Genomic DNA, 27,831 nt, shown 5'->3' on the forward strand with positions numbered 1-27,831 from the left:
ATTCTCTCTCTTCTTCCCTTTTTCTTGCATTCTTTCTTTATCTTTCTCTCTCATGTGCAGTTTCTTGCACACTTGCTCATGAATGCTCGAACTCTTTTTGCACACTTTCCTTTTTCAAGTACTCACCCATTCTCATGCTTTTACCTTTCTTGCACTCTTGCTCTTCTCTGTGTACTTGCTTCCTTGTGCTCTCATGCTCTGTTGTCCTCAACCCTGCTGCCTTTTCTTACACACACTCTTTCCTGTGCATTCATGCTTGGTCTCTTCTCACAAGCATTCTCCTTTTTTTTGTGAGCATTCCCTCTCTTGTGTGTTTGCTCTTCCTTTCTCTCATATTCACATTCTCATTCTCTCTCTTATGTACTTTCGCACATGCTCACTCTTTCTTGCATGCAGGCATTCTTTCTCATTTCTACTTTTCTGACACTCTCAATTTCTTGTGCCCTCACAGACTTTCTCTCAACTTTGTGCTTGTTCCCTTTCACAACATTATGTTTACTTTCTCTAGCTCTCTCTCTCCACCACACCCTCTCTCTCTCTTTTTCTCTCCTTCTTGTGCTGTGTTCCTCTTTATTAGTTGTGTTTCCCATTCCTGGAATTTTCCCCTTTCTTCGTGGCCTTGCTTTTTTTTTGTGCTTTTTCTTTTTTCCTCACGTATGCTTGCTGTTTCTCTTGCCACCATGTTCTTATATGCTTCTGTGCTTTACGTCTGTCTTGAGCCTTCCTTTTTCTGTGCAGCCTCTACCTTCCCATACTCTCATACTCATTGCTTTTCCTGTGAACTTTCTTTTCATTTGATATTTCTTATGCACTCTCTCTTACATGTTCTTTAGCACCCTTTGCTACGTTTTTTTTCTCTCTCTTGACCTCACCTTCCCTCTTTCTCTTTCAGTCTTTCTTCTTTTATAAATCTTTTTCTCTTTCTTGCTTTTTTTTGTCTTTCTTGCCCTCTCTCTTTCTGTCATGCTCACACTCTTCTCTCATTCATGCTGACTTTTTCTTTCACGCTTGCTTTTTCTGAACATTGGCACACTCTTTCTCATGCCCACTCCTTTTCTCATGCCCTCACTCTGTTTCCCATGCCTGGTCTCTCTTACACCTTTACTTTCTTTCTCACAACCCCGAACTATTTCTTGCAACCTTATGGCCTTTTCTGCAAACATGCACTCACTCTTTTCCCTGTCCTCATGCTCATTTTCTTCCTTATGCCTTCACTTTTGCACACCTTTCCACACATTCTCTTTCATATGTACTACTTCCCCATTTCTTGTGTGCTCTTTCTCACACGTGCTTTTGCTCTTCAAAGGGATCTGAACAGGCTGGACCCGTGGGCTGAGACCAATGATATGAGGTGTAACAAGGCCAAATGCCGGGTTCTGCACTTGGGGCACAACAACCCTATGCAGTGCTACAGACTAGGAGAAGTCTGGCTAGAAAGCTGCATGGAGGAGAAGGACCTGGGGGTAATGGTTGACAGCTGACTGAACATGAGCCAGCAGTGTGCCCAGGTGGCCAAGAAGGCCAATGGCATCTTGGCTTGTATCAGAAACAGTGTGACCAGCAGGTCCAGGGAGGTTATTCTCCGTCTGTACTCGGCACTGGTGAGACCACACCTTAAGTACTGTGTTCAGTTCTGGGCCCCTCACCACAAGAAGGATGTTGAGGCTCTGGAGCGTGTCCAGAGAAGAGCAACGAAGCTGGTGAAGGGGCTGGAGAACAAGTCTTACGAGGAGCAGCTGAGGGAACTGGGGTTGTTTAGCCTGGAGAAGAGGAGGCTGAAGAGCGACCTCACTGCTCTCTGCAACTACCCGAAAGAAGGTTGTGGAGAGGAGGGTGCTGGCCTCTTCTCCCAAGGGGCAGAAGATGGGACAAGGGGGAATGGCCTCAAGCTCCATCAGGAGAGGTTCAGGCTGGACATAAGAAAAAAAATTCACAGAAAGGGTCATCGGGCACTGGCAGAGGCTGCCCAGGGAGGTGGTTGATTCACCGTCCTTGGAGGTATTTAAAAGACAGGTAGATGAGGCTCTCAGAGACATGGTTTAGTAGTTGATAGAAATGATTGGACTCGATGATCCAAGAGATCTTTTCCAACTTAGTGATTCTATAAACATTGTGGTTGCAAAAACTAGTCCCATCTTTGAACTGGCATTTCACCAGTGCAATAATCTTGCACGTAAAGCTTTACACATTAACAGTGTAACTTCAAATATAAATCTGTATTTATCTTCTGTACTGAAAGAACAAGTGGTTTTAAATAATAATATACCATGCTAATTTCAATAATGTTGCTCTTCTGTAAGTCACACTGTCATTAATTTGATTTGTTTCTTAACTAATGAAGTTAAAATCAGTAATCAGAATTCATTGGGAAAATATTTAGTGCAGGTCAAAGTGACAACATCTAAAATCTAGGATTATTAGTGTCTTATTTTTGCCATCTGCTTTCTCATTTAACTCTTGAATTATCAAACGGTTGTGTGGATACTTAATCCTGATTCTTAGAATTGTGGGATATATGTGAAAATCTTAGATTCTGTTACAATGCTTATATTCCTGGTGGCTGGAAAAAAAGAACACTTACATGTGGCTTATAACATAGAGTTCAAAAAATTGAATGCAAATGGAATTTATTTTTAATTCTACACATTCTCATGATTTTGGGGTCCAAGATCATGGCTTTCAGATTCTGGGAGCTGGCAGTACTTCTGCCATTTTTTTCTAAGGAATAGGGTTAACTTTCTGTGTCAAATCACCTTCTTCTGATGAAGAAAAGGAACTAACTATAAAACAGTTTTCTAGTTTATGTAGAAATTTTTGTGGTTTATAGGTTTTGTTATTTTCACAGGAATTTTCTTGCAGTATTCACATGGAGGTTTACACCTGATTTTACTCATTCTGAGCAGTTAATGTTCATATTTGCTTATGTTCATGTTTTGCTAATGTTCATTTCAGCTTTGCTCCTGTCAATCTGTGTAATCTATGCCATGATAACTGTGAATTTCAGCATTTGGTTAGTTACTATAATCAATTTCTTATGCTTTTTTTTCAGAGAAAGAAGTAAACAAAATACTTCAAAAGGGAGAAAAATTATTTGTAAATTACAGAAACTGCTTTTTTAGTTACTATTATTTCAATGTGTTCAGAAGTGTTCATCTTTGAAAATCTGTTTAAATGTATTTTAGGAGGGCTCAATGGACAGCTTGTATGAGCCTGTCCCAGAACGTCAAGAACCCAAAGATACAACTACTGCTAACAGTCGGGCTAGCAGTCCAGTGGGCATGCATGTAAATTGTGGACTACCTGACAGGTCTATGTCTTTGGTAAGTAAAGTTTAATTGCGGAGTATGCAATACATTGTGCAAAAAACTATTGCTTTGTATGCAGGCACACATGTTCAGCTGGTTTAACTGCCAGTTTGAACGACTTAGGGTCTTTAGAGCCACTGTTCAAATCTCGTGTCTTTAGCCAGTGACCTGATTTCTGTCCAGTCTTAACAAGCATATTTGAAAAACAGGTCATGAGTTTCTATACAGCTAGCAGCAAAGTGAGATTAGTGAAGCTTCACTGTAAGAGGAAATTTCTCTTTGCAAGTAAGACCATATGAAAATGCTGGGTATAGATTTTAGTAGAGTTTATCTCTACAGGATATACTATTAATGTCTCTGATTGTCCTTTTTATTGACAAAATTGCATTTCAAAAGTGTGAGTTGTATGAATTTTGTAACCAATAGCCTCTGGAGCAAACTTTATATTTTACAAGACCTCAATAGGTAAACCTGTGAAGGAGGTTGTCTTCTGGGTTTTTTTCTTCCTAAATAATGCTATCGTGCTTAATTCTCTTTTTATTGGTATAATATATTATGACCACTTTGGCAAATATTTTAACATAGTATATTAAATCTCATAATCTTTTTCATTTCATAATCTTTGTTCTCTGCTTAAAATGTTCTTCAATTTGTAATTACTATCGCTATCTATACCAATATATGATGCATTGAGGTGAAGGAATAAAGAGAAAACAGGGTGTTCATTATTCAAAGAGGAGCGACTGTCCTGCCTTCAGAAATTACACCAGGTTTTACCCATATGCAGTCTGGCTTAGGTAGTGTGTACCCGTGAGACTGCTGGGCCTATGGTATTGCACTATCACAAAGCGGGTTTGCACACAGGATTTGCATGGAGAGAGTGCTGGAGCTGGCAGGATAGGAGAACAGCACGGAAACTGTGGCATGCACTTGTTGAATTCCTAGAGGAATGGAGGTAAATTGTTTTTCTCCAAACCTTCTGCTGCAGCCATCTCATGCTGCACCTGCTCTCTCTTCTGCTATTCACCTTGGTGCTGTAAATAATGGTCCTGGTTTTGAGAGCATAGTAGTGTGGAGATCTCAAGAGGATTCTTCATAGCAACAGTACAGATCTATGAGCCTAGGGTCTGAAATGTACCTGCATTATAATTTTACTGTAGTGGGTGGAAGATGCTGTCCTGTGTGACAGGCTTCTCCCCATTATCTGGTTGTGACCTTGTTACTATAAAAATGAGCCACCTCTACCCTGTCAACAGCTAAGTGTGTTTAACCATTGTTGTGAAATACAACTGTAACCTGATCCTAGCATGCTTGCAGTATTTGGGTTCTTCAAAGCTCTAGCTGCTTGGCTGCTAGGCTTGTGTTACACAACCATATTGAAACATGCCATTCTACTGACAAAGGTGGGCACTACAGTTCAGCTCCTACACCTATTCAGTCGTATTTGCCTTTGCTGTGACTACAAACCAACTTAAAAGCTAATGACAACTGCACTAATTTCTTTGACCGATAGATGCTTATCTTTTAGGAACAGTATTCAGACAAAGTAAAACAAAAACTGAAAGCAGAATTGTTTCCTGGTTTGTATCCAGCGTGTGACAGGTGATGTCCTAATATACTTTGCAATAGATAAGGACTAGAAAGTATCTTTTATCTTCTCCTGGTATGGTTGAGACACATCCCTAACACTATGTGCTGCATCAGGTTTTCACAAAGTGTAAGACAAAGAATTAAAAGACCAGTGATAGTTTACCTCAGGAGTTTTGTTTCCTATTGTTTCTTGATTTGTTCTGTTTTCTGATTTGACAGCATTACTTCAGGCTCTTCATTATATTAGTCGAGAGTTAGACTCCAAAAATTTTTCAGCTAATAAAAGTAATCAACCTCTTCAATGCAGAACTCTATTTTCATTGAGACAGCCTAGAGAAGCAGATTTGCTGCTAGTGTAGGATTAGAAAGTCCTGTATGTTAATCTGAGCAAATACAGCAAAACACTTCACATTGCATAGTGCTGCTTTTGTGAGATGGCACTACATAGTCCAAGAAGATACATACAGTACAGCAGTGAATAGAAAAATCTGGGACTTTGGTTTCGTCTAACTCTTATAATACATTTCTTCGTACCTAAAGGGAATATTTTAGTGATGGTACATGTTTTCATCACTAAATTCAAATACCATCATCAATAGAAGTAATGGTAAATGAGCAAGCAAACTCATTGCATGTTAACAAGAAGCTTTCTAAAACTTACTGTGGGTTCTATTTTCTTCTGTTTTGAGAGAGTATTCAGCTCATCACTTAACTAAAAATAACGGCTGGATGCTGTGTCACTGTGCTGGCCATAGAATCAACACGATTATTTATAAAATACTCTCTAGAAATGGAAAACAAGATTAGTGATGACGTGTTGGCAGTAAGACCTATGGAAAAAATGCTGCTAAGGCCAAAGGACTACGTGTAATCTTATCTGCTATTTCTAGCATGTGAGTTATTAGACCTACACCTTGGATGAAGCCGTTAAGCTTATTAACTGAACCCATTTGTACTTCTCTCCCATTTTTAATTCCGTCACTTGGTTCCCGGCTGCAGGGAGTCACCTATAGCATGATAAATTCAGAACATTATTGGCTCCCTCGGGCCGTGATTCAGCCATCTATCATTATTCAGTAATGCACATACTTAACTGCACTGCTAAGTAGGTATGGGCTACAGTGTATGTTTAAATGGTCAGCCGAACCATGGCCATGCAGATTCCACGGACAAAGAGTGGAGCAGTCTGGCACGGCACATCTTCGTCTTAGAAGACTTTGTCCCCTTCCTTTTTTCTATACAATTTTGTCAATCAACAGGACAGGCGTTCAGGTCTGCCCCCATCAACTTAAAAAAGGGATATTAGTGCTAGAGGAAATTCTTCCTCATACTGCAAAAAGGTAGTTATTTTCTTGCAGCTATCTTATCTGTTGAAAATTGTACTAATCGTAGTTGGTCTATATCACTCTTCTGGAGATGTGATCACTGAAGCTGTGCAGGACATAATTCAGTGAACTTACTCTTTGAGCATATTTTTAGGCCATGATAACTTTTGCTCCTAATCAAGTATCTGACCAAATAACACATTCTGGATTAAGAATAGTTGCTCTTTATTATATACTGCTCTTCACATAACTTAAAAGAACTGTTTAGTATATCAAATGTTTTGCCTGCAATGTTCCTACTGCAGATTCGTACGGTACTGTCTTATGCCTGTTATACATTGATTTTAATCTTCTTAAGGATTTGGCCTGTTAACTTTTTGATTACTTTGCCTCTTGCTTAGCTCCAGTAATATTCTCAGACAGAAGGAATAAAAATACATTTTTCAGATTGTTTTTGAACCTTATACATAACAAAACTGAATTGAATCATCCTCAGAAATAGTTGGTAGCCAACACTAGTGAATCATACAGGTACTCTTTGCCTTAATTATGCTATAAACTGGGAAAATGAATTTCTACCACTTGTAGCTTGGTTTTACAGTCTTCAACCACATCAGCTGTATTAAGCTTCTCCAAAAAATGTCTTCAGTATTAAAACTATTTTCATATATTTTCTGTCAGATTGTAATCACCAAATGTCATGAGATCCACATATTTTTCAACTGCTGACAGAGATATGATTGACTACCGTGTAAATCAGAAAAGTGCCAAATAATTTATCAGTCTTTCTAAGCTATTGCCAGGAAAATTACAGTCAGTCATGATACCTGCTTTGATCTGCAGTGTTATAATTGACATTTGATTCCAGTGAGGAAAAGAAAAGGGCTACTTATCTGAAATGATATTTTCTCTGTTTGCAAGTCTTAACAGACGTGGGAGTTCTAGCTTTCCCAGACAGATTGTAAACACCAGAGGGACACATTCAATTCTTTAATCCAGAGTTATTAGATAAAAGCAGGGAGTAAAGATCTCTATTAATAATTTAATAATGTTGAGTTTCCACATATGCTATTTGTTTTTAGGAAACAAATTGTTCATATTCGGGATAGGAAAGGAGTGAACCATACTCTTAAAAAAAGGTAATTTTGCCCTTTTGAGAATGTGGAGAGCAGAGTCTAGATGAACCTTAATTTACATCCTAAGATGAAATATGTTTTTAGAACTGCCAAATTTCTAGCTTCATATCAAAGTTACATATGGTTTTACGTGTAGTCAAATACTGAAAAGATATTTTTAAAAAAAAAACACAAGCAAGATTAATTTATTCCTGTACCCCAGTTTAGCCAGCTGATTCAGACATAGCAGGAAGAGGTGTGTCAAATAAGAGGTGCCAGTTTTAAATGGCCATTTAAAGCCACTGTTGTATTTCGCTGTGCCACTGCTCCCTTGACATCCAGTGAACTCACACGAGCATCACTTCCATGTATGATCTAATGCCATACATGCATCTTTTCCTGAATCTTAAGAAACTAAGGCTGAAGTACAGGTTTCAAATCAGGAGAAAAAGATTAAACCTACAGGTCTGTGTTTCATGTTCCACACTAGGTGTATGGCATATGAAGCTATGAAGTAATAGTCTTTCCAGGTATATGGCCACACTGAGCTTTAGAAAGGGATTGTCTCCATTTTTTTCCCCTGGTTCATATGTAGATTTTAACTTACAAAATAACCTTTGGTCTCTGGCCTCCATGCATAACATTTCCTTTAACAAGCCTCTTTGAAATCAAATACATAGTATTTTTAATGAGGTGTCGACACTATCATTTTAAAAGAAAGAGCCTTAAAATCACTTTTTTCAAAAATTTCGACTTCTCCGTTTGCCTGTACACCTCATCTAGTCATTTCTTTAGAGCTATTGAAAAGATTTGTCCCAATACTAAAATGCTGATTTTTTTTCAGCAAGAAACTTATCTTGTACTGCTTGCAGTCTTTCAAAGTAGATGATAAATTCTGTATACTTTTTTGATCTGCACATAACATCTATGAACAAATCCGCATGCAAAAAATATTCTGTGGAAACTGATTACAATTATTAGCATTCACAAATATCCAGGTGCTAACAGAATATCCTACACTCAGCTAAAATAACTTCAGTGCAGTAACCCAGCTTTTTCTTGATGCACTTTCCTGAAGGAGCTTAAAAATATCTATGACGGATTTTAGTGAGAGGAGGGGGAAAATAGAAAACTCAATTATGCACTTATATCATTTTATGTAGTACAAGTTTTGGCTTTTCATCAAGCAACCTGGATGACATTTTTAAATTATTGTGGTCACAGCCATGCAGATGTAGATAGTAATACACGAAGGAAATAAATTAAACATAAGAATACGAAAAATAGGTTCATACATTGAAGTTTTCTTATTTATAAAATAATGAATGCTTATATATTTTTTTTAATGTCTCTTGTTGGATAGTGGATTGAAGTGGCATTCATCATGGACTTTTTTATCCTAGTTTCTGCTTTCCAGGCAGGAAGAAATAGACATGAAAGTGATACAGTGCTTTGATATTCTGTCTCAGGAGATATCAAAATAGTATAGGGATCAGAGTTCTTTTCTGTCCTAGCATGACATCCTCAGGTTTTCTTAAAGTTAAAATTAACTTTAAGTCCCAGGGTGACTACAACAGCAAAGATGCAGTGAGGTATTTTGGCACAACTTGCATAGTTAGGCACCCTTTTGTTCACTCTTTCAACACCCACATGGCTCTTCCTTTCCTTCCCATATCTTGTCAGGGTACCTAAACCCTGGGCCCTGGAGGCTATGTGATCTTAGCTCTACGGCAGTGCTTGATTCTGATTTGATGTCCCTAAGAACTTTACCAGACTGACTTGCACAACTTTCAATTTTACTTGCAGATTTTCCTTCTCTTTTCCTCATGTAATGGGGTTACAGAGTCAGTGTCCATTAGAAAGCCATCCCATTGTAACATGTGGGTATTTTATCCCCATAAAATTTAAAAGATTCATACTATGGAAGATGTAAAATATTCATTCTTGAGGTAAAAGTGTATTGGTTTATGTTTTTTTCAGGGATATTGCAGCTGGGATATTGAAGCCTTTTAAAATCAGGACACAACTACATGTACTTTCTGCTGCACTGTGCCCACCACAACTTTAGGTGTTAGAGAAAGAAAGGCTGGAAATACTATTGGATATTAAAAACATACATCAAAATTACATAATTGGGTGTCTTTCTAGTGAGGAAAATATTATATTTGGATTAAACATCTTTGATTTTCATAGACTTTTTTTTCTCTATCTTTTTAAAAGGAATTTCCTGACTTTGAGAACACAGTGACCAAAAAAAGAAAGTAAGTTGAGACCAGTTTGAGGTCTACACAGTATCACTGTATTTGTCTGTATCTTTCATCCTTGTTGTTTTATTAATGTTTTCCAATGTTGCTTTAATTCTTGTAGAGTACTTGTATTAATGTTGCAGTTGGAAGCAAGTAACAAGCTTGTAATGCACTACTAAAGCTCTTTTGCCATGATTTTTCCATATACATAAAGCTTTCTTCCAAAATATCAGAACCAGGACAGCTGAAGTAAAATGCAATTAAGCTAAGCTTGGTTTAACCGTATGTCAGCTTTTCTGAAAGATTGAAGTGGTAACCTATTTTATAGCATGTTTGTACCATTGACCTGATAATCTCCTGAAGAGTTTTTTGTCTGTGTTTTTAATCCAAGCAAAAAATTAGTTTGCAAAACGATTCAGATAAAGCAGGTCAGACTGTACTTTATCAAGTATATTTGTAAAAACAGTATGCTTTGCATCCATTTGTTAAGACACGATGTTAAGGTTTGAGCTAATGATTAATATATATTACCGTTCACGGTTTTCTCATATTCCTTTAACACTTTTAGGGAAGCCAAACCACAGCACAGGGCTTACCTAGAGTTTGTTTTACCAGGCTTTACCAAATACGATGCAATCACCTATCTGCCTAAAAGCCTCCTGCTTAGATCAAAACTAAGTCTGCCTCAGGAATAGAAATAGAATTCTGTAGCTTCAGTATCAAATCTTACGAAGCGAATAAGACTATTCTATTCTAAAACTGATCGTATTATAAATGAATTATCAGAATTTAGAACGGTTGTCAAGGTAATTTTACTAATCAATATAGAAAATGAACAAGCTGGATGAAATTAATTTTTTTCAAAATGAAAAGATTTTGAATGAAAATTATTTCATTGTAAGTGTCCAGCCCATCACTGTCCTGGCATGATATTCCTACTGATAATGCAGATATTTTCACATTGGCCTTTTCTGTAGATGTGGAGAAATGGAATGAGGAACTATCATTCTCTTTTTCTTACAATGGTGCCACAAGGAAGCATCAATGGAAACACAGTAGCAGAAATAAAATAAAGAAGTATGTCTTATTTAGAACATAAGAATTAAACTGTGGAACTCTGGAAGCAAAAGAAATACAAGTGGTTTCAAATGAAACTAGTCTTTATGGACCAATTCATAAAAAAATATAAGTACAATTGTATGCTCTTGCTCAAGAAATCCTTCAGCACCTACCTGAAGTTGGGAGATGCATCTCAATTTTTGTGCTCTCTCCCTTCTGCTGATCATTGTCACAGATTAGAGAATCTCTGGTCTCATCCAGTATAATCTTCTGGTTTAGTCCTCTAGCTCATAAATTAATATAATTAGGGGTTTTCTTAATGAATAAAGTGAAACTAATTAATTCAAAGATTTTTTTTTCTTCTGCTAAGTTAGCATATTCTTTAAGTCATCATCTGTAAACCACTGTCTGCAGCTGGGAGCATGGGTTAGAACTGTCCCTTGATGTAAATGTACAAAAATCTCAAGGTTTATTTGCACAATAAAATGTCACTCAGTGTCATGGGAATGTTATGTTCATATGTAGCTTTTTGATTCAATCCATTATTGTGTCATCAAACTTCAGACACTAATTTCTAAAAGTTGTAGGACACTTCATGTTTAAATAAAAGTATCTCTTACTTTCATACTGGTGGGCTCTCTGTCTCAGTCATGAATTCTTCATTCCAGAAAGAAACTTGAATAACATATTTTATAGAATAAGAACTCAGAGGTATTTAGAGTTTTGTGTGGCATGTGGGAGCTGATGATTGGGTGAATGAGAAAAGCCATGTAACTCCAATTAAAGCCAGTGGGAATTGCACAGCTAAATCCCTGTGCCCTGCTTTGAAGAATTAGTTTGAAAATATCCATATTTGATTAAATGTGCTTTCGTTTTTCATTCTGAGTTTCAGCTAATGGTAAATTCTTTTAATTCTTTTAGATCCATCCAGAAGTCCATGTCTGAAAATGAAGCATTTGGTTAGTAACTCCTTAAATCATTTACTGTATGCTTGCTAATCTCACAGAGCCAACTTTAATTAAGGGCTTGATTTGCTTTTCAAATATTGGAGTAAATGCAAAAAAAAAAAAAAAGAAAAAATACAGTTAAGCTACCAATATATTCCTCTCAATTCCCCCACTTTCTACAGATGTATTTGTAAGCAGATATTGAAAACAAACTAGCTAAACCTAGAAACAAAACAGAGATTTAAAGAACTTAATATGGGACAGTATGAGAAATACTCAGCATGTCCAATGTTTCTTTTAATCATTTCAATAAAAAAATAGAAATATCTCTGGTCTCTACCCTTGACCCTGTTCAAACACTTTGCTTCAGATTTCAAAAGCAAGTTAACCAAGTGAGAAATTCAGGGCTTATTTTTTTCCCAACCTGTCCTGATACTGCATATTATTAACCACACTTGTGATTCAACTGATGTTGTTAATAAATCCTCTGTAAGAAATAATCATCAGTTTCTTAAAAAGTAAAAATTCCTATTTTTTTCAGCAAGAGCTTCCTGTTAACATTCTATTATTTATTTCTCAGTTTTGGCTTAGTTTTTGTATCTACCAGTCACTGAGTAAAATGTTAATACGTTTGCCTGTAACAGTGCAGCTATATTTCATAACAACATGTCTCAGATATCTGAACAGTCCCCTATGTTAAGACTTCATTCTGTAACCCTGCACTGGGAAGACTTTGATGCAGAACAATATCGTCTGGTCTACAGCATCCAGGCTGTAATGAATTCCCAGCGCTTGACAGAATTGTCAAGTGCTTTCATGAAGAAAATTTTCTGACGTAGAGTGAAACCCAACATCAAAACAAAACCAAACCAGAAAGCACAAAAACTTAATAGTTATGAATATACTGTGAAGCCTGGCCACTTTGAAGGTCACTGAGAGAACAGGAGAATGGCCATCTTGTTCTCAAAGCCAACCTTGTTTCTCCCATTCAAGCTGAGACATTATTAGCCTTGGAGTTTGTGTGACATAAATGTGGGCTTTGATGCTATTTCTTGCTAACACATGAGCTGGTTATCTGTAAAATTAACTAATAGTTATACAATTCCTGGAAGCAAAATAAAGGCACAGATGTTCTGCGGGCCCCTAGGTCTTAAAAGAAGGGTTACAATAACAATAATTTTAACGGTATTAAATGAGGTATTAAGTAACAGCAAAAGATGATAAAATTTGAAGTCTGTCCACAATAAATACCATCCTTCCATCAAATTTCTTATTTTTTAAAATCACCATTTCAATTCTGTGTTTGAGCAGATGCTACAGTGTTCTGCAAGCTTGTTTGATTTGCATTAGGATGCTATTTTTATAGACTTTCCTGTTATTTCACAGGTTTGCTATGAATTTAGGTGACTGCTCTCTGTGCTTTTACTTTAGACAGGAAAAATGTGAATGGCACACTTTGGCAGGGTTCCAGGAAACAAGAGAGTGATTCGTACATCAGAAGGCACTGTCAGCTTGAAGGTAATTGCTAAACATATTTCAGCTGATTTTGCATTTTCCACAAAGTATTTTAAAGGGCACCTAGGAAAATTTCTCATTTTTCACCAATAATCTAGCTAAATAATTTGTCAAGCCTTTTTGAGATTTTATCATGTCCTTAAGGACAAAATAAAAAAAAAAAAAAAGAGTTAAAGTAAATTTTACCTTAAAACTGGGAAGCTAAGAACACATTCTGTGGCCAGTTCATTCTGTAGTCCATGGACCAAAGAACACTTCTACTACAGTAAATTGCCATAGTGTTGCATAGGGCTTACCAACTGTAATACGAACCTATAGTAGGAATCCACATTCCATGTGTACTTTACACTGCCTGAGGTATTCAACAGGGAAAGAGTAACATTTCCCAGAAAAAAAACCTTTATGACAGGTGCAAAAGAGAGATGGCAAAATTTTGTAGTCAAGCGTTTTGTCCAAGTCTCTTTTTGTCTGTTTTGAATGACTTCATTGAAGCAACTATATAGACAATACAAGAGAAGCTGCTAGTAGCTCTATTTAAGAGATTACAAGCATAATTTAATTAAAATAACTATAAGCAATAATGAATGAGCAGTCACCTTGTCTATTTAAACATAAACTAGATTTTTAAAAATCCAAACACATTCATAGTCTGCTTGATATTGCTTCCAGGAATTGAATTTGTATGTGTACTTTTAAAAGTTAAAGTAAATCCATTATAGTTGCCAAATCAGACAAGATACAGCAGAAACAGACACCAAGACAAGTGAGATTAAAGTAGGTGCTTGTTTTCTTCTCTTCTTAGGCCAACAAATTGGGAAGTTGATAATTGCCTTAACTTTTAAAGTCTAGATATCTAAATATCATCCACTGTTAAGAGTTTCCACTGTTACCTGGATATACCGAAGAGGGGAGGGAATCAGCTTTTCCTCTGGGTTTCACTCACTTAATCACTTGAAGATAAACTCTTAAATGCTCAGAAAACAGATCAGAAATTAATGTTTGTTGCATTTGCCTGTATATGGGCAAATTTGATTTCTTGGAACCAAAACCAGCAAGTGGAGATGACAGGAAAATTTAGAGGAATTCTGCATTTGCAATGAACTGATGGGAGGAAAAGGACCCTTCAGTGAGTCTCTTTGGCTTGCAAGAATAAAGGCTGTAATGATAGGTGAAAGAAAATTTAGGCATTTCTCTCCAGGTGTTTTGCTTTTAACCAAAAGCATTATTGAATAGTTTCTCAAACTACTCCAGAGGCTGTAAGCTTGGAGCTGGAAACAGAACTTTTTGACCTTCCTCCAGTCTTTTCTACTCAAGACATTTTTTTACCCCTTTTAAATATCCAAAAGATGCAAAAGAAGCAGCGCACATTTTGAAAACTGACAAGTGTTGTAATTGAAGGGCAGGGGCCCAGAGGAAACAGGAAGCAAAGCTGGCAGCTAAATAAAAATCTTCCTTTCCCCTGCTGCAGTAAAATTATTTCAAGGGAAGTCCTCTTCACAAAACAGTGAAAACCATTGGAATTAAATTTACAGTGTACTGCTATTGCTCAAGATAATTCATCACTATTCATCAAATCTTTCTCTTAACAGAGATAATCTTTCAAGGTCTGCAAGTCTATTGCATAATATGAATTTCTGTTACATGCAATAAACCATGTGCAGTGGCTAGCGTAGACTTCTCTGCTTACTTCAGAGCCTTATTCACAAAGCCGACCCAAATCTCACTGAAGTTAATGGAAAGACATCCTCGGATGCTGGCAACCTTCGGATTAGGTCCTTGATGCTGCTGTGTGTATATCTTCTACAAATCGGTTTTCTGGTCCAAGGCAGTAAAAAACATACATATCCCACAAACACAATAGTGGGAATACCTGTCTTTGCTCACAAGCCCAAATCATCAATATCAGGATCTGCCAGCCTAAAACTACCATTGCTGAAAAAGTCAACTATGCAAGTCTGTTGGCTTCCATGAAAGAGTATTATGTAAACAGAAAAAAGCTAACAACTGTCAGAGTTAGCAGACCTAATTCTCCATTGCTACCAGCTCACTCCATGGTAAAGTGATTAGCACCCATTGTCAGACTAGGAAGAGAAGAACAATGCAGCTGTGCAGCTTATATATACATATATCTTTTGTATCTTTTTCTTTTTGCCCAAATAACCTATTCTGTATATATCCATATATATCAGTACATTGTAGAACTGATTTAAGTAAGATTTAAGAGTACAGCAGTTGTATGTTATTATGACTAGAAAAAGAGATCATGATTGGGAGTGAGAAATAACAATTAAGCTTTGCATTAACAACTTGCTGTTGTTCTTTCAGTCTTGAAAAAATTAAATTAAAAACAGCGTCACTGTAAGTAGTCTTTCAGGCTAAGTTATTACAACTTGCTCCACAGTTCTTCGTGATTTAACTGCAAACAGCTGCCAAATAATACCAGTTTGGACGAAAGTGTAAGAGGACTTGGGGGCACAGGACTGAACACTGCAAGACTTAACTTTTACAGTAGGCTTACAGAGCACAGGGGCACCGTGCGCATAGATGCCTGCAGGAGATGAAAACAAATTAGCCTGAGGACCAGAAACAACCCAGTTATGTTAAACTGATGCGGCATAAGCATTGCTTGACTTGAGTTATCCTGCTTCTAGAAGAACAGCTAGCTCTGTATTTGAATAAATCACTGCATTGTCAGACACTTGGCCCTCAGTGACTTCAAGGAGATTTGCAAGCACTTGAGACATCTTAACTATGCTCGGTCATGTTAGATTTTGGAATGTAAGATGCTTTTTGGAAAAGCTTTTCATTTTATTGTAACCACATAGTCTTTAGGAGAAAGACACTGCCCTATAATCATGAAAGATCTTACAGAAGCCTCAAAAGGCAAAATCATGCAATAAAATTTTCTGTGACTCATTTTTCCTCTTCCTGTTGACACACATTGCAAATGAAGGAAATTGTTTGACGGGGTTTTCTATGCAGCTGATCTATGGTTTCAAGGCGGAACTAGGATGTGAAGAGTTACCCTTTTTTGCCTGATGCTAAGATTGTAATTTGTGAGTTTTAACCCAGTCTCAGCATCCAAGTTGAAAATCATAGGGAAGATTATTGGCTATTTATTCCAATTTTTGTTAGAAGAGACTAAAAAAGTCTCTTGATTCAGAATTTGCTTTAAAAATACCTTGGAAAACTGTGTGTTAACTTGTGGCCCCTTTATTGTGTCACTCACATGATTTTAGGGGGTTTTGGGCTAGCTTTATACACATTGTGGTCTCATTTTGTTCCAACATAGGAATAGGCATTTTAATGACTGGGATATTACTTACCTCTTTGAATATAAATTTTAATGGTCATGTTCAAAGACTTTTTTTTCACATGATAGCTGAAGAACCTCAATTACTTGGAATTACTCACTGAATTAACCTTTCTTTTTCTTATTCTGTTGATTGTAGACAAAACAATGGAATCAGTCTCACCTACCTAGAGTCAGCCTTTGTGACTCTATACGTTGCTAGCTGTCTTTCCGCAAACACGAGATATAAAATTTTCCTCGGCAGTAGTAAGGAGGTCAAGTTAGAATTCATGAGGGGAAAAAAAATAATAAAAACAAAACCCCAGCACATTGCTACTGATTTCTAGTAACTTTGGAAAAACAGCTTAGCACCTTGGTCTGTAATTAACATATAATTTTCTGTGTCTTTCCTGCAAAATAGCAGCACATTGGTTATCTGTGTTTGTGGAATTGAATTGCTATGACCTTTTTATGGTAGTATAATGGTGGATGATTTTAGCCTTAAGAATGGGAGTAAGAGCAGATCTTTCAAAATGGATTTACAAAACCTAAACTTTTCAAAGAGTTGTTTGATCTATTACTGCTCAGTGTTGTAATGAATGTAAATAATCTCGCCGTGCAAAGCATTAATTTCTTGGAAGAAACATGAGGATGTTCATCCTTTGAAAGCAATTTCTAATCTAATCTAATAAACAGATCTCAATTGCAAAGATAATTTTTGCCTACGGCCTTCATTATTTATACGAATATTCTACACTCCTGCTGTAAATTAGCAGCACAAAAGGAAGCACTTGGTTGGATTCTGCAGTAGTAAAGAAAAGACTAAGTACAGATGAAGAAGTAAGCATGAATAAGTTTTCTTGAACTGTGACTTAGTTTGCCAATTTGTTCTGTAATCTTTAAAACAGTTTGAGATAAAATGCGTGCTTAAATGATATATTAACTTCAGAAAGTCAAAATGTCAGCTCAAAACATCTAGTACTATTCACATGATAGTCCTCAGAATAACTTAAAACAGGACATTTTAAAGCAGATTTCCTTTTTTTATCATAATTCACAGAAGGTAATATGATTGGTGATGGGATACATTTGCTGCAAGGAAAGAAGACAGAAGAAACCACGTACCAGGTGAAAGAAATATTGTTTTCAGAATCTGTTTTCATTCAAACAAAATGTATATTTCTTGCTTCCATTCAGTATTTGCCTAACCTAATCTTCATAGTGCATATTTTAGAAGCTGAGTTAATAAGATGACTTTGGTGACTACTTGAGTTGTGCACCATTTTTGACCATATGGGTTTTAATACTTAGAAAACTTTTCTTTCCCTGAGTGAATACATTTCTGTTAAATTGATATGCTGTAATTGTGTCAAGTAAGATCTATACTAAGTGTTTAGATCAGTCTTGCATAATTCATACTAGCATAAATTGCCTAATGCTTTCTGAATTTCTACAAACATACACCGTATGTCCTCTCTGTGCAACAACATTAGTTATCCCACTACTACGAGCAATTAAGGAATTCTGATCCTTGGGTTTGCAGAATACTGATAACATAAAATAGGCAACAACTCATCAGCTGATGAGCAGCAGAGAGGTGGGGAGAAGGACTTGTGTTTCCTAAGTTAGAACAACTGGCATTTGCTTTTTATTTCATTTCTAGAGCCAGTTCATCTCTGCTGCAAAACAGCTTAGCTCTACTGATTTCACACGACACAACAGTTTATGCAGTTTGGGAATCAGACGAAAACTGTCTAACACACACTTATACATGTGTGTGTCCAAATGAGGAATAGTTAAATTAAATTCTTTGAAAGCTGAAAATCTGGTAAATTTTCCTTTACAAAAGATTATTACATTCAAGGTGAATATTGAACTTTATAAAAGGCTCCAAGCCGATCTTTCTCTGCTGATTCTAGAATGTCAGGAGTCCTTTTGAATATTTAGGTTGAAAGCAAGCAAAAACTGTACATGCATCACCCTGAAGGCACCTGAGATAAGACAGAGAGCTGTGAAGATCCAGACTTTAGGCAGTGCTCTGCTCTAGTGTAAGTGAGAGACACAATCTGGCTTAAAAAGAAGACAAGTCAAATGATCTGTGTATCAGGGGACAGACGACCGTATTAATGACTTTAAAGCCAGTATGTTCCAGGGTTCTCCTCCTTTCTCATAGGCTTTTATATGTCTTTGCCAGTTTGTTCCCATGATTATCTCCTTTCGCCCCTGCCAAAAAGTAGGTGGGGAGCAAGGAAAGCAGGAAAAAGTTCTTTTCTCCTCTGCATCTCTTATTCTCTCTGTTCTCTTCCTCTCTGCTGCTATGTATTAAGAATACAGATTATTCTTTGATTTCCCACAGCAGTTCTTCCCTTAGTGCGAGTGATCTCTGACTCTGCCCCAATCCTACCATGGCACCCTCTGGGCTGACTCCTGGTTAAGATTCTGGAGGCCATTCCTCAGACATTGGAGAATATGGAGGAAGAAAGGGAAGAAGAAATAATCAGGAATAAGACGTTTGCTTTAAGTACAGCTTCCCTTAAAACATCTTAAAGCATCTCTCCATGAACCATTTGCCCAATTTTAAAAGCGAAGTTCTAATTTTGACCTCTAATTTTTTGACAATGCTTTTAGTGGTATGTGAGTAATAAGCTGTAGAGACTTAGATATCTCCAAGCTTTAGTACCAATTTAAGACCTATTGAACTTGGCTTTTATAGATTGCTTTTGAAAATTTTCAAATTTTTATGGCATTATTTTGAGTTTTCGTGGTTATTACCTCTGGCTGTCATTTCCACTAAGATAGCAATGATATAATGCTTGCTTAATCTTTCAAAATAGTCTGGTTATTTCTGTTTTCATGCACACAAAGAAGGAAATACTCAGAAAATAGCATTATGCAGGAAGCTCTCAGACTTCTTCAAAATCAGCATGACTGAGTGCGCTTATGAAGTGTTTGTACACTGATGCATACAGCATGGGAATTGGAGGTCTGCATGCAGTTGCAAGGTTGCAGCCTCATCAGGATCACAGAAATGTGGTGGTATAAGCTGCACAACTGGAGTGTAAGCTTCCATGGATGTCATTTTTATCTTCAAAGGCCAGAAAGAGGATCTGGGGAACTACAGCTCAGTCAGTCTTACTTCAGTGCCTAGGAAGGTGATGGAGGAAATCCTTTTGGAAACTATTCCCAAACATATGTAGGACATGAAGTTGTTTGGTAGTAGGCAGTGTAGATTTCTGAAGAGGAAATCATATCTGAACTGTCTGAGTCAGATACGATGAGATGATCAGCTTGGAGGAAGAGAGGAAAGCACTGGATGTTGTTCATCTTGACATTACTAGGGCTTTCATCAATGTTCCTGTAATATCATCATGCAGAAACTACTAAAATAGGGACTGGAAAAGTGAACAGTGAGATGGGTTAAAACCAGGTTGAACTGTGGAACTCAAACACGTCATTAATTGTTCAAAATCCCACTGGAGATCATTCCCAAGAGGTCTGCACCAGAGGTCAATCCTGGTCCAGTACTGTTTATCATCTTCATTGATCACCTGGTCAACGCAATAGAATGCACCTTCAGCAAATCTGCAGTCAACGCAAAATGGAGAGGAGTGGCTGAGGCACCAGAGAGTTGAGTTTGCTCACCACAAGGCTTTCAACAGTCTGGAGAATTGGAAAAACAGGAACCTCATGAAGTCAAATAAAAGGAAGTGCAAAGTCCTGAAACTTGGGAGGAATAACCCCTTGTGGCAGTTCAGGATGGGGAACAATTGGCTGAAAAGCAGCATTGCAGAAAATGTCCTGGGGGGCGGTCCTTATGGACACCAAGTTGACCATGAGCCAGTGATGTGCCCTTGGAACAAATACACCAAACAGCTCTTACGCTGTGTTAAGCAGAGTGTTGCCAGCAGGCTGAAGGAGGTGATCCTATCTGCTCAGCAAGCTGACCCACTACATATGGGTGCTGGGTCCAGTTAATATCTACCGGTACAAGATAATCAGGGAAACAGAGAATAAATCCAGTGAAAGGCGAGGAAGGTCATTAAGGGACTGGAGCATCTGTTATACAAGGAGAAATTGAGAGAGCTAGGACTGTTTAGCCTGGAGCAAAGAAGGCTCAGGGGATCTAATCCATGAGTTCAAACACCAGATGGGAGAAGCAACAAAGAGAGCCAGAGTCTCCTCAGAGGTGCCCAGTGACAGAATGATAGACAATGGGCACAAACTAAAATACAGGAAATTTCATTTAACATAAAGAAAGCACCTTTCTACTGTGAGGGGAGGTCAAACACTGAGAGAAGTGTTCCATAGAGGCCATATGAAGTCCATCTTTGGAAATACTCAGAACATATCAGGACATGGACCTAGGCAACTTGCGCTGGTGGACCTGCTCTGTGCATATAGTCAGAATAGAGAGTCCTCAAGGGTGGCTTCCAGCAGTAGCTGGTCTGTGCATCTGTGATTCTATAAGACATGAAAAGACCAAATTTACCAAAAGGAGTAAATAGAATAGATGGACATTTTAGACTTGAATCACTCTCTTTCTCAAAAATAATTAAAAAAAAAAAAAAAAGGAAAAAAGAAAGCCAAAGAATTTCCTTGAGTGTTTCACAAAAACTTTAATCTCTCTCCGTTTCCTAAACAAATGTTCATTTCATTCCATTCATTCTGTAAGTGCTGGAAAACAGGGGCTTGGAACAGAAGTACAGGTTGAGGGGCACTGCATGAGCGACACGGTAATAATTGTACCTTACCATAAAAAATAGCCTCACTTTCTGCATTTATTTTTCATACCTTTGTTCTTGTTTGTTCACGCCTATCAGGGCTCCCTTGATGGCTTAAACCCTTTGTAGCATATTGGAAAGAACATAAAATATGAAGTAATACAGTCTTTGGGCTAATACATTTTCAAAAATGTTTCATGCCTCATTTCTCACGTAAATTCTTAGGTTGCAATTCAGCCTTCAAAGTGTCATTCATATTCATGAAGAAAAAAGGCTAGTGTTCATTACTTTCACTGATAAGCTGTGAGCACTGTCAGGCTTGCTCCCTAGAGACTGCATCAGTGCCCCAGGAAAAGTGTATTCTCATGGTGTTCCTACCATGAGAACATTGTGACCAAGAAATGGGTTATGGGCAGATGATGAAAGTGTATATAGCCTTGTCTTTGCTTAGTTCTGAGGATCCTCCCATTTTCTCTGGATTGTTAATCCAATTCAAACTCACCCCTGCAGTAAAACATCCCAGACAAAATGAGGCAAACTGAAAAAGGCTCTTTTTAGAAATGCATCAGTGTCTCTTGTTCCTCAGCTGGGGGGTTGCTACTGAGGAAGGTCTTCTGTGGCTTTCCTGTTTTCCTGGGGAAAAGAAAGCCAAAATCTAGGATGGGACTCAAGCATGCCATGGCATAACACACTGCTCTGCCACTGCACCACATACCTCCAAGATGTTACTGAGTCCCAGATAACTCAGAAAATTAACACAGCTCGATATCAAACTGATTTAAATGAGTGTAGGCTAGTGTGTATCAATCATTGCTTTTATATGCACACAGTACTGGTTGAAAGACTGCTGAGCTCATCAGTTGTATTCAATGACATGATACTAATTAAACTTATTCACCTTAATTACGTTGGATTGTTTTTTCACTTTTGTTACCATCTAGGTGATAAACTATGAGCAGTGGATTCCACCACGAGTTCACAATCCAGCTGTAGCTGGCAGTGGTGAAATGGTGAGTAGCCATGAAAATTGTTTATTTTTTTCCATCAACAGTTAGCAGCCTAGAAGAACATGATGTTTTAATCAAATTTCCTTTACTCTATGTTGCTTCCCCAAAAGTTCAAAAATTTTTATCCATGTCCACACTATTAATCATATCTCATTATCTTTTGTATAATAGCTTATTATTTCTCTGCTATTACTATGATATTTCTTTATCTTTTATAGAATTTCTTACTATTCTTCTGTGATTCCCAGGAGAAAATCTGCCTGCAATCCTAGCCTGCTTAGTTTGACTCTGCAGTCATTTTCAAGTACCTGGATACCAGGCTAAAATAATGGGAATATTTAAAGATAGATATATATGGTTAGGAGGATATGAAAAAATTTTGTACAGTGCTTGTCTGTACATTGGTTGATATTGACTTTACTGACACTTTTAAAGTAAATTTATCCAAATTTGGTGCATTTTACAAAATTAACTCTTCATATAAATAGAGCAGCAAGTTGTCTATTATAGTGTACTATTTTAATACTTACTATGTGCACCATTGACACAGTAAACATATAGTAATGTTTGTCTTCATGCTATCATACTGTACTGTTAATTTAATTGCAAAGGTAATTGAGATTAAATAATTGCATCTCTTTCAGGAAGGCAAACTAGTTCAGGAAAAATCAGTAGAGGTTAGACTCTACTGTAACTAAGTTTTTTATGCTGAGAAGTGACATACTGCACAAGTACTTTTATAGAAATTAATGCAGTTACACAAAGGAAAGAGAGTGCTTAACATGACTGAGATTGCTGGAATCTGGCCAACAGTGTTTTACACTTAGCTTTCAAATTGCTGTATTTCTGTCACCAGATTAATCCCCATAACACCTCAGTAAGCCAAGATTTCTGAGGTATTTAGATCATCTTAGGATGAACTGGAAACAGTTTATCAGGCACAATTCAGGATTTTTTTTTATGCAATACATTTTTATAAGTACATTTTTAAAATATATATTTTTTTGTCCATAAGTATTCATGCATACTTCATGCAAATTATTTGTGAGTAAAGGGCAGCTTGTGATTTGTTTTGTTACACAATTCATTTTTATTTGTGGTGTGACACCGTTTTGCATGGCTAAAACCCATTAAGCAGGGAAATAAAAAATATTCTTGTTAAGGAGCGAAATCTTTCTTTACAGACCACTTTGCTTACACATTGGGCAAACCACAAGAACAACTACAATACTCAAGTGAGCAAATGCTTCGATCCTAAAACATGAAGGGGGGGGAGATTTAGAAGTCTTTAAAAGTGTTTTAAATGAACAGCTTTTATGAGCGGAGATTCACTGCTCTGTGTCCTGATCTTCAATATTCCCCTATAGTTCCTTTTGGAATATCCTTCCACAGGAAGGATGGTACTGGAAAGCAGCACACTCCAAATTACATTACTGGTCTGACCAGTAGTGTTGACATTCTGTCACTGGACAGTGGCAACTAGAGATACCAGTCTCTCACTTTTATCCTTGCTTTAACTAATCTATGGCTGAGGGTTTCCAGGAAAATGTACCAAAACTGTGACACCAGGATGGTCAGTTCACTCGATAGTGTGTCTGTTTTCTACATTAAAGAATATTTTACTTCTGTTTGGATAGGTAACTAAACTTCTGCATTTGAATGCTTAAGTAAAACAAAATTATATACTGTAAATTTAGAAGTTGTCACATCACGAACTGATACTGCATGAGCTTTTCTCCTGAAAAAAAAGGGGGGTTACGGTATTTATTATTTAAGCAATTCTGATGTTTTACTAACAACTATACCAAATGAGTAATTTTAAGATAAAGAGGATTAGGGTTTGACATTAATAAAATTATCCAAATCTGTTTGCTTTGAAGCTTCCATGATAGAACTCCCAGATCGGAACTCAAAGTCATCCTGTTGTTTTTATATCATTATTTATAAGTGTACAAATAATTATTACTTCAAGAGATATTATATTAGAGAAATATTAAACCCACTGGGGCTTATTTTGCACAGACATCTCTCAATGAGAGACTGAAAAATTACACTTTGATTTCTCTCTTTAGCTAAGCTAAAACTGCAGTCCTATTATGTAGAATTTGGAACAGGGGAGAGAAGGCATGAAATACAAATCAGAGCACAACTAATCTTGGAATGCTTGCATTTGGCCGACAGTGGATGATGAATATTCAGATACAAGCCTTAAGGTGGATGTGCTGAGACCTTATAGAACCATAGAATCATAGAATCATAGAATCACTAGGTTGGAAGGGACCCACTGGGTCATCGAGTCCAACCATTCCCAACATTATCCTACAGTGAAGATCCTCAAGAAGACCTAGAGGGTTTTAAGCTCAAAATTGTTTGGTTTTATTACTTTACAAAACAAAATAATTAATTCTTCAAATTACAGAAATTGAAAGCACTTAGATTTGACTATATTAGTAACCAGCACAGAGTAATGTGCGAGTATCAGCACAGCAGAACAGTTATTGCTGATGAGCTGATGTCCACAGTATATGCATTATGGGAAACCTACCTATGTTCTGATCCTCTCTGTTGGACACCCTATAGTAGCTGGAGTTCATCAGGTGAACTTCTGGACAGCCTCTTTCATCTTAATTTCTCCTGTGATGAATTCAGTTTGTGCCATGTTGAGACCAAAGCACAGCTCACAGGGATAGCTGTGAAATTTCTTTCAGGTATATGCCTCTGATTGAAACAAAAATACTAGTGTAGCCAGAACTTAGAAAAGACACTGGAGACATGAAAATCTGTTTACATCCAACTGTCTGGCTTCCTGCTGTGTTCCTGTGGTTGAGTCCCAGCTCCCAGGACAGTCTGTAGGCTTCAAGAAATGTAGCATACTGCTGAGAAGAGGGGAGTCTAAACCCAAATGCTATCCACCATGGGAACCTTTGCATTCACTGTGTTTAGCAAGAGGACTGCTAAGGTCTCATCCTAAAGGAAAGCAGTCGGCATAGCTTCATCAGCGTAAATGGAATCATGCAAACCTGTACCAGCTGTGAAGGAAGCTGTCAAAGGTATATCTAGAGAAATAATAATTATAACAACAACCACCACATTAATTCTAATGTTTTACATAGCTAGGAACATTTCATCAGAAGAGTGCCTGAAAGAATAAAACTATTTCAGATTTCTTTGTGTGTAATTTTACACACGTGAATATATGTTTATTTCACTAGGTCATGCATGGTTCAAGGCAATGTTTAACAAGTCTGTTAGTCAACTGGTCTTACAGGAAGAGGATATACCAGATTCTGTAGGTTATTAACTCCCTAGGCCAATTTACAGCTGACAAAGATGAACTAGTGGTGCAAATCACTTGATCAAAAACACTTTCAAGGTTTGAAATCAAACATCTGCATATACAGGGGAACATCTCACCTACTCTTATGTAGCTAGCAAAAACTCTATGCTTCACCTTATTATAATTTCAACACAATTCTCTACTGATACAAAACTTACTAAATACACATAAAAATGTCCTTTGCCTGGACATAGAAGCTTTGGACTTGTATTTCTGCTTACAGACTTCACGTCTTCATAGAAAATTATCTGAACCTTTGGCACTTGGAGCAGAGATATCTTTATAAGCAGTTATCTGTCAAGGAAACAGTAGCCTTTTTTTAAAATCTAAAATGAACATGCCTCCTTTCCTTTACCATGACTACACAGGATGGATGGATGTAACCTGTAATACGTGAATGCTGAGGCTTCAGATGTGCTTCATACTAAGACTTTGCAAAAAGCCTCTAACCCAAATCAAAGCCGAGGAGTTCAGACTCTTTCCAGACCCATTCCTAAGCTGACTGCCTATTATATGTTAGAATGTGCAAATTCCCTGATGATTTTGCCTCAAAGGATATGCATATGAGGAAGCGAAAAAGGATCTATGATGTGTGACCTAATTGTTGAGGAGTGCAATGAAAGTCTCTGCATTTCTACCTTCTGATAACATCAGCACTAGCACTTAATCACTTGCAATGTTGCCAAAGATACATAGCCAAAATAGGCCAAAGCCATTATCTGTATAAATAGGTGAGCATCCATAGAAGCCAGACAATATTGTTCCAAAAAAGTAGTCATCAGTGAATTACAGCTTTACTAATTTCTAATATAGTTAATTTTTTTGGTTTCTAATGAAAAGCAGATATTCCAATTGAAACCCAGAGTACAACTATGGAAGAGGCTTTGTTTGCTGTCGAAGTATGAAATTTATCTTTGAAGCTCACAGAGAAGTCCAGAGTCAGACTGGAAATGACTCAAGTGTTTCTGGACTGATTTGCAAGACAGCTGGTTTAACCTAAGTGAAAGTGTGTGAGATGGCTGTACACTCACGAAGTTCCTGCTGTAGGAGTCAGTAGTACTAAAACCTTGAGTTTCCTCAGTAGGACGATGTTGGAATGTGCAATAACAGATTTGAATTATTTTCATTAATGTCATTTTATCTAGGAAAGGGAATCACACCTTGAATAAAGGAAGACATCAGTATTTCAGAACACACTCTCATACATAATTAAATGCAATGGCTTCCCACATCTGGGTTTTCTGTGTGTATATAAAATGCTTCTGGATAATGTTGTGGATGCATATATTAAAATGTTTTCTGGAGCTAATCTGGAATTAAGTAATACTGGAGTATCAAAGAAAATTAATATGTAAACAGTAATGTGAACACTAATCTAAGTTTGATGCCTCGTGTGACTTGCCTTTTTTCCCTTTTTCTATATATTCGTCCCAAGCAAGGAAGCACCTAACTTCTAAAGCACTGTGTAGATTATTAATTCTTTGAATCAGAGATTCTGTCATTCTCAAAATAAACACCATGTTACCCTTAGGCAACTCATGTGTAGGGCTTGAATACTTTTAATGGCTTTCGGTTTTTTGACAGGTTACAGAGCCAGATGACAAAGTGGAGTCCATGGGAACATTAAAACGATTGCAGAAATTGGTCCGAACCAAAAAAACGAGTACGCAAAGCTTGGAGGATGTCAAAAATATTTTGCTCCCCCTCAGTAAGTAAAGTATCATATCAGCATTCTTTCCAGCATTTGGTAAATGACACTGTATTGAGCATAACTGTAAACAATCCTGTCCTGCCCTGTCATTCACCACCCACGATTTTCAAACCCCAGCTGAGATGTTACTGTCATAACGCTTTAATGCTGACTTCCTCATAGCATAAAAACCTGTTTCCTATCACACTATCACACAGCTTGAGTTTTGTCACAGTATATCTTACAAGAGAGGATTTTAGCTAAATAAATTTGTATAACAGTGAGGCCTCCACAGTGGGGACAGTTGGTTTTTCAAGTAGTTCCCAGTTTTGTATCACACTGCAGATCAGGACAGCAAAACTCACAAATGCAAAGATAACTTTTCAGTGTTAACCAATGAGTCAATAGCAGCTGAAAGCACAGGAAGGTCTGTGGTATGAGAAGCCAGCAGGTCTCTCATCATACCTGATTGCTTAGGGCCACAAGACATAGGAATTCTAAACTGATTCTTGGTTCAGCTTATTTTCTCAAGCTTTCTATAGATCACTGATCTGACTACACAGCAGTTCTTCATCTAAACTTGTTTTGTAACCGTTAATTTAACAGTGCACGCATTGGTTGTGTAATGCATTTGTGCATATGGTTCTTTCTAAACCAACACTAGCAAAATTAATTTCAACTG

General features: G+C 37.2%; 2 protein-coding genes across 3 annotated transcripts in view; both read left to right on the forward strand.

The window, feature by feature from the left end:
- Nucleotides 1-22,820, forward strand: part of LOC128851640 (putative uncharacterized protein ENSP00000383407) — a 29,233-nt gene extending 6,413 nt beyond the window's left edge. Inside the window, exons 3-9 of the mRNA XM_054061638.1 lie at nucleotides 3,183-3,320; nucleotides 9,556-9,596; nucleotides 11,562-11,599; nucleotides 13,019-13,105; nucleotides 17,455-17,522; nucleotides 22,057-22,125; nucleotides 22,767-22,820. Of these exons, the coding sequence (XP_053917613.1) occupies nucleotides 3,183-3,320; nucleotides 9,556-9,596; nucleotides 11,562-11,599; nucleotides 13,019-13,105; nucleotides 17,455-17,522; nucleotides 22,057-22,125; nucleotides 22,767-22,820 (495 nt within the window). The remainder of the gene's footprint in view (nucleotides 1-3,182; nucleotides 3,321-9,555; nucleotides 9,597-11,561; nucleotides 11,600-13,018; nucleotides 13,106-17,454; nucleotides 17,523-22,056; nucleotides 22,126-22,766) is intronic.
- A 4,204-nt stretch (nucleotides 22,821-27,024) lies between these two features.
- LOC104061591 (SAM domain-containing protein SAMSN-1) overlaps nucleotides 27,025-27,831 on the forward strand; it is a 54,974-nt gene continuing 54,167 nt past the window's right edge. The window contains exon 1 of one of the 2 annotated variants that reach the window (XM_054071890.1): nucleotides 27,025-27,167. In XM_054071890.1, the coding sequence (XP_053927865.1) occupies nucleotides 27,074-27,167 (94 nt within the window). In that variant the 5' untranslated portion in view covers nucleotides 27,025-27,073. The remainder of the gene's footprint in view (nucleotides 27,168-27,831) is intronic. The other variant, XM_054071899.1, reaches the window with a different exon arrangement.

This window comes from Cuculus canorus, chromosome 1, assembly GCF_017976375.1.
Source record: "Cuculus canorus isolate bCucCan1 chromosome 1, bCucCan1.pri, whole genome shotgun sequence".
NCBI lineage: Eukaryota > Metazoa > Chordata > Aves > Cuculiformes > Cuculidae > Cuculus > Cuculus canorus.